The 9,386-nt window shown below is 40.7% G+C and overlaps 1 protein-coding gene across 1 annotated transcript; it reads right to left on the reverse strand.

Moving 5' to 3' along the window:
* Positions 1 to 3,356: 3,356 nt before the first annotated feature.
* On the reverse strand, positions 3,357 to 9,169 carry LOC112741371 (uncharacterized). The gene has a single exon (XM_025790326.3). It carries the CDS (start codon positions 9,106 to 9,108, stop codon positions 3,640 to 3,642), a length of 5,469 nt encoding a protein of 1,822 aa, XP_025646111.1. The 5' UTR covers positions 9,109 to 9,169; the 3' UTR covers positions 3,357 to 3,639.
* Between the last annotated feature and the right edge of the window lie 217 nt (positions 9,170 to 9,386).

Consider the following 9,386-nt stretch of genomic DNA (forward strand, 5'->3'; position numbering starts at 1 on the left):
AAGCCTCCTCAAAACGCGAGTCACGTGCGTTTTTAATGAAGGCATGCGTGGATACTTGTGCGTACGCACAGACATGTGCGCACGCACGCTTCGCGATACTTTAGATGATCGTGCGTTGCGCAAGATGCTGTGTGCGCGCACACTTCGCCTTGCTTTGCTACCTGTGTGTACGCACAAGAAACTGTGCGCACGCACACATCACTTTGCTGTTCTTCTTTGTTTCTTCATGCTTCCTCCTCCTTGCAAGCTCCTCTTCCATTCTCACCAAGCCATTCCTACCTTATACATCTGAAATCACTCACAAACAACATCAAGGTATCGAATAGAAGGTAAATGGAATAAAATAGGTTAAATTAGGCACAAAAGAGCATGTTTTCATAATCAAGCACAATTTGGAGGAAAGCTCAAAAGCATGTTATTTAATGGAACAAGTGTAGGTTTATAGGATGAAATCCTCTCAATTCTAACAAAAAATTACCGTAAAATATAGATTCATCAATCTTTAATAGAGATCATGTTTGACTATTAAGGGAGATGATGTTTTAGAAATGTATAAAACAGAGTACATATTTTAAGTACCGTGAATTTCTTTAGTTCTTTTGGGGATTCATTATTAATATGATGCTGCATGCATGATGAATTTTGATCGCTTTGAAATCAATTATATATTATTTTTATTAATTAATTAGCCTATTCTTTCTTGTTATATTTCCCAATAAAATATATATCTATAGCAAGTTTCATGTGTTCAGAACTAAGGAATGATGTGAGTATATACATATGTCATATATCTAATATAATAATTAATACTACTATCAAATTCTGTCCTTCTCACAAAAATTCTAAAAACTCCTTTATTTTCAGAAAAGAGTTAGTTGTCACTTGGATCTGTGCTTGTACTTGAAGTAACTACGCCATACTAATAAAAAAATCCTTCATTTTCTTTCTAATGCTTTGGTTTGTGCTCTTGAATAGTTTTTATTTGATTTTAAATGGTTAATTGTTAATATTGGTGTTTGGTTTTTATTTTTCTCTTGAAGGATATTGATAAACAATATTTACGGATCTTTGGCATATATAGCAAATTGTTACGTCATGACCTCGTAAGATATTTCTATCTCATACTTATTTGCTTTTATATGTGTATGTTATTCTTTTGCACCTTTTTTATGTATATTGTTCTTTTGATGATATCACCCCAAAAGACCCTAATTTTTCTTCTATTCAAGGTTAGAATAGGACATTTTAATACATATATTTAACAACTCACCTATTTGTATAAGAGTATCATGTCTAAACAATATTGATGTCATAGGTTTCGCAGAAGCTGGACTTATTGAAAGCAATTCAAGACGTGATATACAGTTGTCCACAGATGAAAACAGTGGCCCATTTTACTTCTCTCCTGAAAGGTATGCATTTATGGCTACTTATCTATCTTTGGTAATGCATATATATATATATATATATTCTTTTAAGACTTGCAATATTCATCTTATTTATTGCCCTCTGTCTGGAATTTGCTATAGCATTAGATATAATGATGATCTCCCTTCTCTCCTACATTCATTTCTACAGCCCTTTATCATGCCAGGATCTTGTTAGTTAAAAAATAGCCATGGAGAAGAGATAGCTTCCTGAAGCTGATAAAAAGGTTTCTTAACTTGTTTCCTTGATATGCTCAACTATACTCTTGATTCAAGTTACATTGAACTGTTCTGTTTGTGTTCATCAAACTGAATGATTGATGTGTAGACACTATACAAAGTTTTCGGGTTTATCGACACTGAAAAGATACACCCTAATGCTTGTCCTGCACTAGTAGCTGACCTCTCTGCTGGTGAACAGGGTATAATAGCTCTTGCATTTGGTATGTCATATTTCAAACTAAATTTGATTTTGCCTACTTGTTACTCCTCCCCCTTCTTTAGTTGTTTCTTAATTACTTTTGGTTTCCAATTTCATTTGTTTTTTCATTTTTGGGGGCGGGGTGGGGGTATTCAAGGTTATACACGATTGTTCCATCCAAAGAAACCAGTAACCGTCCAAGCGGCTGTTGCCCTTGCTATTGGAGATGCTTCTGACGTAGTCAGTGAAGAGCTTGCACGCATTGAAGCAGAATCTATGGCTAAAAATGCTGTTGCTACACATAGTTCTTTGGTAGCTTAGGTTGAAAATATTTTGATAAAGAGGAAAAAGATCAACAGTGTTAAAAAAATGACTGACGAGGCAAAACTAGAATTATATTGAGTTCGCTGGGCTGATGCCATTGTGGTAATTAGAAATCATGTTGGTTGATTACCTTTAATTTGTTCATAGTTGCTTATATGTGATAATAGTTTATCGGGATTTGGTGGCATATATACAGCTAGCTTTGAAGATTTTCACTTGATAGTTTTCGGTATATTGAGTGCTTCATTAACAAAGAAATTTTGCTCTGTAACTGATTTTCTAGTTATTTGATCATTTTTTTTTGTGCAAATGTAAGAAAAAAATAGGTAGTTAATTAAGAATCTTCATTGTTCTATAACTATGCTCTGTGTAAAAGTTATTGTAATATTAAGTGCTTTCTTTTATTGTTGTTTTGGTGTTTGACGTATCCTACTAGTACTTCGCTCTAATACAAGAATAGTGGCAAAATGTACCTAGTACTATCACAAGAAAAAGCAATTGTTTTAAAAATATTTTCTATAATAATAATAATAATAATAATAATAATAATAATAATAGAAGAGTCAATGCCTCTATATTGATGCCTTAGTAATAATAGAAATGGCAATGCTTCTAAAGTGATGCCATAGTTCAGCGCAATATGCAACGCTGCCTAGGGTTGCTATACTAATAGAATAGGCAACGTTTTTAACTAGTTGAAAGTTAATAAAAAAGAGAACACTTAGTAAGTGTTGCATTAGAGTCTGACCAAAAGCGTTGTTTGTGTTTAAGAATAGACAACGCTTTTAAAGAGTTGCTTTCAAAAGTATTGCTTTTGAAGCAAAAAAGCGTTGCTTTGACCTAATTCATCGGCTACATTTGCAACGCCCTCCTAAAGCGTTGCTTCAGATCCAAAAGTGTTGCTTTAGATTAAAGGCAACTCTTTTTTAATCTTTAGGCAACACTTTTTAAATGTTGTCTCAGACGAAAAATGTTTAGTGAATTATTGCTTATTCATTTCCGAAGGTCAATTTGTTCAATTAAACGTATTGTAGTTCTTATACGTATGTAGTATCAATCAATATTTGAAGAGAAACACAAATTGTTGAGAAGAAAAAGATTACAACTTCCAACACAAATGGAGAAAAAGAATTCAATAAACTCACTTTTGAAAGAGTAGGAAAATTTATTCATCACACAAACAAAGACATAAATGTAAAAAGATGGTAAGAGTAGTCTCCCACACATCCAACACAACCATATATAATTTGGATTATTATCCAAAACCTTTATTGGTAATATATGTAAAAGTCTCCTTCGACATTATACAATGCATGATCACATATATGTTACTGCGTCCAAGACTACTACGCATTCATCATATATATATATATATATATATATATAAAGTTAAAACTTAGACATAGTTAATATATATGCATGCATGATGGCATGTACATTGTATCCATGTTGTTTAATTTCTGATCATTAATAATAACGTGTGCATCGGAAGTTTCGAGGCACCTTAAGTCCACAGGTTCTCATCACCATTTTTAGGTAAAGCCGGGTATCAACAAAAGGTATGCCTAATAACTTGCTTTTAATTGACTTGCAAAGGCAAAGAGCTGCCTCATAATTATCAAGTCCGTGAAACTGGCTGCAGCATAAGTGAGAAATGATTCGATTCGAAAATACATATTTCCTATAAGGATTCACCAACTTCGAACAGATGCCTAACTTAAAGGTATTTATGGAACAAGTTTTAGGTGGTGGTGGAGGAGATTCAATTCGAGCTGGTGGGGGTGGAGGTAGAGACAACTCAGGTGGTGGTGGTGGAGGTGGTGGAGGAAGAATTATAATCGGAGGTGGTGGAGGAGGAATTTTAATCGGAGGAGGTGGTAGTGGTAGTGGTGGTGGTGTTAAAACTGGAGGTGGTGGAGGAGGAATTACAATCAGAGGTGGTGGTGAAAAAAGAGGAGGAGTTATAATCGGAGGTGATGGTGGTGGTGGAGGAGGTGTTAAAACTGGAGGTGGTAGAGGAGGAGGAGTTACAATCGGAGGTGGTAGAGGAGGAATTACAATCGGAGGTGGTGGTGAAGAAGGAGGAGGAGTTATAATTGGAGGTGGCGATGGTGGTGAAAGAGGAGGAGGAGTTACAATTGGAGGTGGTGGAGGTTGAGTTACAACTGGAGGTGGTGGTGAAGGAGAAAGAGGAGTTACAATTGGAGGTGGTGAAGGTTCAGTTAAAACTGGAGGTGACAGAGGAGGTAGAGTCAAATGAGGAGGTGGTGGTAGAGGAGGAGAAATAATTACAATCGGAGGTGGTGTAGGTTGAGTTAAAATTGGAGGTGGTGGAGGAGGAAAAGTGCTAATTGGCGGTAGTAGAGGAGGTAGAGGAGGAGAAGAAGGAGTTACAACCAGAGGTGGAGGAGGAGGAAGAGTTACAATCGGAGATGGTGGAGGAGGAGGAGTTACAATCGGAGGTGGTAGTGAAGGAGGAAGAGGAGTTATTTTAGGAGGTGAAGAAGGAGGATTTACTTTTGGAGGTGGTGTTGGAGACAAAGATGGAGAAGAAGGAGGATTTGTTTTAGGTGGTAATATTGGAGAAATTGGTGGAGATGAAGGAGGTTGTGTCTTAGGAGGAGACAAAAGCGGAGTAGAAGGAGGGTTTATTTTAGGAGGTGGTATTGGAGACAAGGGTGGAGAAGATGGAGGGTTAATCTTAGGAGGTAGAATTGGAGAAATTGGTGGAGATGATGGAGGAGTTGTCCTAGGAGGCTGCATTGGAGACAAAGGTGGAAAAGAAGAGTTTGTATTAGGAGGTTGTACTGGAGAAATATATGGTGAAGAAGAAACATTTGTTTTTGGAGGTGGTACTGGAGACAAAGGCGGAGAAGATGGAGGGTATGTGTTTGGAGGATATACTGGAGAAACAGGTGATAAAGAAGGAGGATTTATATCTGGAGGAGGTATTGGAGAAAAAGGTGGAGAAGACGGAGGATTTATCTTAGGAGGTAATATTGGAGAAATCGGTGGATATGATGGATGAGTTGTCCTAGGAGGATGCATTGGAGACAAGGGTGGAGAAGAAGGAGGGTATGCGTTTGGAGGATATACTGGAGAAACAGGTGGTAAAGAAGGAGGATTTATCTCTGGAGGAGGTATTGGGGACAAAGGTGGAGAAGATGGAGGGTTTATCTTAGGAGGTAGTATTGGAGAAATCGGTGGAGATGATGGAGGAGTCGTCCTAGGAGGCTGCATCGGAGACAAGGGTGGAGAAGAAGGAGGGTTTGTGTTTGGAGGATATACTGGAGAAACAGGTGGTGAAGAAGGAGGATTTATTTCTGGAGGAGGTATTGGAGACAAAGGTGGAGAAGATGGAGGGTTTATCTTAGGAGGTAGTATTGGAGAAATCGGTAGAGATGATGGAGGTGTTGTCCTTGGAGGCTGCATTGGAGGCAAGGGTGGAGAAGAAGGAGGGTATGTGTTTGGAGGATATACTGGAGAAACAGGTGGTGAAGAAGGAGGATTTATTTCTGGAGGAGGTATTGGAGAAAAAGGTGGAGAAGACGGAGGGTTTATCTTAGGAGGTAGTATTGGAGAAATCGGTGGAGATGATGGGGGAGTTGTCCTAGGAGGCTTCATCGGAGATAAAGGTGGAGAAGAAGGAGGGTATGTGTTTGGAGGATATACTGGAGAAACAGGTGGTGAAGAAGGAGAATTTCTTTCTGGAGGAGGTATTGGAGAAAAAGGTGGAGAAGATGGAGGGTTTATCTTAGGAGGTAGTATTGGAGAAATCGGTGGAGATAATGGAGGAGTCGTCCTAGGAGGCTGCATCGGAGACAAGGGTGGAGAAGGAGGGTTTGTGTTTGGAGGATATATTGGAGAAACAGGTGGTGAAGAAGGAGGATTTCTTTCTGGAGGAGGTATTGGAGAAAAAGGTGGAGAAGATGGAGGGTTTATCTTAGGAGGTAGTATTGGAGAAATCGGTGGAGATGATGGAGGTGTTGTCCTTGGAGGCTGCATTGGAGGCAAGGGTGGAGAAGAAGGAGGGTATGTGTTTGGAGGATATACTGGAGAAACAGGTGGTGAAGAAGGAGGATTTATTTCTGGAGGAGGTATTGGAGACAAAGGTGGAGAAGATGGAGGGTTTATCTTAGGAGGTAGGATTGGAGAAATCGGTGGAGATGATGGGGGAGTTGTCCTAGGAGGCTTCATTGGGGATAAGGGTGGAGAAGAAGGAGGGTATGTGTTTGGAGGATATATTGGAGAAACAGGTGGTGAAGAAGGAGGATTTCTTTCTGGAGGAGGTATTGGAGAAAAAGGTGGAGAAGATGGAGGGTTTATCTTAGGAGGTAGTATTCGAGAAATCGGTGGAGATGATGGAGGAGTTGTCCTAGGAGGCTGCATTGGAGACAAAGGTGGAGAAGAAGGAGGGTATGCGTTTGGAGGATATACTGGAGAAACAGGTGGTAAAGAAGGAGGATTTATTTCTGGAGGAGGTATTGGAGACAAAGGTGGAGAAGATGGAGGGTTTATCTTAGGAGGTAGTATTGGAGAAATCGGTGGAGATGATGGAGGAGTCGTCCTAGGAGGCTGCATCGGAGACAAGGGTGGAGAAGAAGGAGGGTTTGTGTTTGGAGGATATATTGGAGAAACAGGTGGTGAAAAAGGAGGATTTATTTCTGGAGGAGGTATTGGAGACAAAGGTGGAGAAGATGGAGGGTTTATCTTAGGAGGTAGTATTGGAGAAATCGGTGGAGATGATGGAGGAGTCGTCCTAGGAGGCTGCATCGGAGACAAGGGTGGAGAAGAAGGAGGGTTTGTGTTTGGAGGATATATTGGAGAAACAGGTGGTGAAGAAGGAGGATTTATTTCTGGAGGAGGTATTGGAGACAAAGGTGGAGAAGATGGAGGGTTTATCTTAGGAGGTAGTATTGGAGAAATCGGTGGAGATGATGGAGGTGTTGTCCTTGGAGGCTGCATTGGAGGCAAGGGTGGAGAAGAAGGAGGGTATCTGTTTGGAGGATATACTGGAGAAACAGGTGGTAAAAAAGGAGGATTTATTTCTGGAGGAGGTATTGGAGAAAAAGGTGGAGAAGATGGAGGGTTTATCTTAGGAGGTAGTATTGGAGAAATCGGTGGAGATGATGGGGGAGTTGTCCTAGGAGGCTTCATCGGAGATAAGGGTGGAGAAGAAGGAGGGTATGTGTTTGGAGGATATACTGGAGAAACAGGTGGTGAAGAAGGAGGATTTCTTTCTGAAGGAGGTATTGGAGAAAAAGGTGGAGAAGATGGAGGGTTTATCTTAGGAGGTAGTATTGGAGAAATCGGTGGAGATGATGGAGGAGTTGTCCTAGGAGGCTGCATTGGAGACAAGGGTGGAGAAGAAGGAGGGTATGTGTTTGGAGGATATACTGGAGAAACAGGTGGTGAAGAAGGAGGATTTATTTCTGGAGGAGGTATTGGAGACAAAGGTGGAGAAGATGGAGGGTTTATCTTAGGAGGTAGTATTGGAGAAATCGGTGGAGATGATGGAGGAGTTGTCCTAGGTGGCTGCGTTGGAGACAAGGGTGGAGAAGAAGGAGGGTATGCGTTTGGAGGATATACTGGAAAAGCAGGTGGTGAAGAAGGAGGATTTATTTCTGGAGGAGGTATTAGAGTCAAAGGTGGAGAAGATGGAGGGTTTATCTTAGGAGGTAGTATTGGAGAAATCGGTGGAGATGATGGAGGAGTTGTCTTAGGAGGCTGTATTGGAGACAAGGGTGGCGAAGAAGGAGGGTATGTGTCATTTACTAGAGAAATAGGTGGTGAAGTAGGAGGATTTATTTTTGAAGGAGGTATTGGAGAAAAAAGTGGAGAAGATGGAGGGTTTATCTTAGGAGGTAGTGTTGGAGAAATCGGTGGAGATGATGGAGGAGTTGTCTTAGGGGGCTCCATTGAAGACAAGGGTGGAGAAGAAGAGTTTGTATTAGGAGGTTGTACTGGAGAAATAAATGGTGAAGAAGAAACATTTGTTTTTGGAGGTGATACTGGTGACAAAGGCGGAGTGGAAGGAGGGTTTATCTTTGGTGATAGTGATGGAGAAATAGGTGGAGATGAAGGAATTGTCCTAGGAGGCTGCATTGGAGACAAGGGTGGAGAAGAAGAGTTTGTATTAGGAGGTTGAACTGGAGAAATATATGGTGAAGAAGAAACATTTGTTTTTGGAGGTGGTACTGAAGACAAAGGTGCAGAAGAAGGAGGGTTTGTTTTAGGAGGTGGTGTTGAAGAAATAGGTGGAGATGAAGGGGGATTTGTTTTAGGAGGCTGCGTTGGAGATAAGGGCGGAGAAGGAGGACTTTTCTTAGGGGGTTGTTTTGGAGAAAAAGATGGCGAAGAAGAGGTGTTTATCCTAGGAGGTGGTGGCCGAAAATTTGGTGGTGAAGAAGGTGGATTTGGACTAGGCGGTGGTGGTTGAGACAGAATAGGAGGTGGTGGCGGTGGCGGTGGCGGTGGTCGATCAACAGAAGATGGTGACGGTGGCGGCGGGGGTGGTTGAGACACAAGAAATGGTGGCGGTGGCGGTGATATTTTCACGGGAGGTGGTGGCGGTGGTCGTGATCGATACCAAGGAGGTGGTGGTGGTCGTTTGGAAGTTGGAGGACGAGGTTTTTTCTTAGGCGGTGGTGGTGGTCGTTTGGATGTTGGAGGACGAGGTTTTTTCTTGGGAGGTGGTGGCGGTGGCGGTGGTCGTGATCGAAACCAAGGAGGTGGTGGTGGTCGTTTGGATATTGGAGGACGAGGTTTTTTTATAGGAGGTGGTGGCGGTGGCCGTGATATTGGTCGATACCAAGTAGGTGGTGGTGGTCGTTTAAATGTTGGAGGACGAGGTTTTTCGTCGTCCGAGTAGGAGCTTCTAATCAGAGTAGCAAATAGGAGGATGTTCAAGAAAATCAGATAGATTGTGGTGGCCATAACTTTATTGTAAGTGATAACTTGGATATTTTATGTTTATATTGTGCACTCAAGTTATAGCTTTTTCTTATGAATCGGTGACATTGCCCAGGGTTACAAGTAATGAATTTATAGGCCAAGCATTCTTGCTTGTGTGTTTATGATAGTCCATGATGGTTATTAATGTTGTGACTTGTGAGTCATTTATCTTAAAAGGTATAAATTATTAAATAAAAATTAGTGATAATTTCATTTTAACATATAAGTTCTCTGATGTAATTGTGTAAAATCTTTAATTT

This window comes from Arachis hypogaea, chromosome 14 (genome assembly GCF_003086295.3).
Source record: "Arachis hypogaea cultivar Tifrunner chromosome 14, arahy.Tifrunner.gnm2.J5K5, whole genome shotgun sequence".
NCBI classification, from domain to species: Eukaryota; Viridiplantae; Streptophyta; class Magnoliopsida; order Fabales; family Fabaceae; genus Arachis; species Arachis hypogaea.

Excerpts from the sequence above, each read along its gene's own strand:
- LOC112741371 (XM_025790326.3), bottom strand. The coding sequence starts at position 9,108 with ATGGCCACCACAATCTATCTGATTTTCTTGAACATCCTCCTATTTGCT.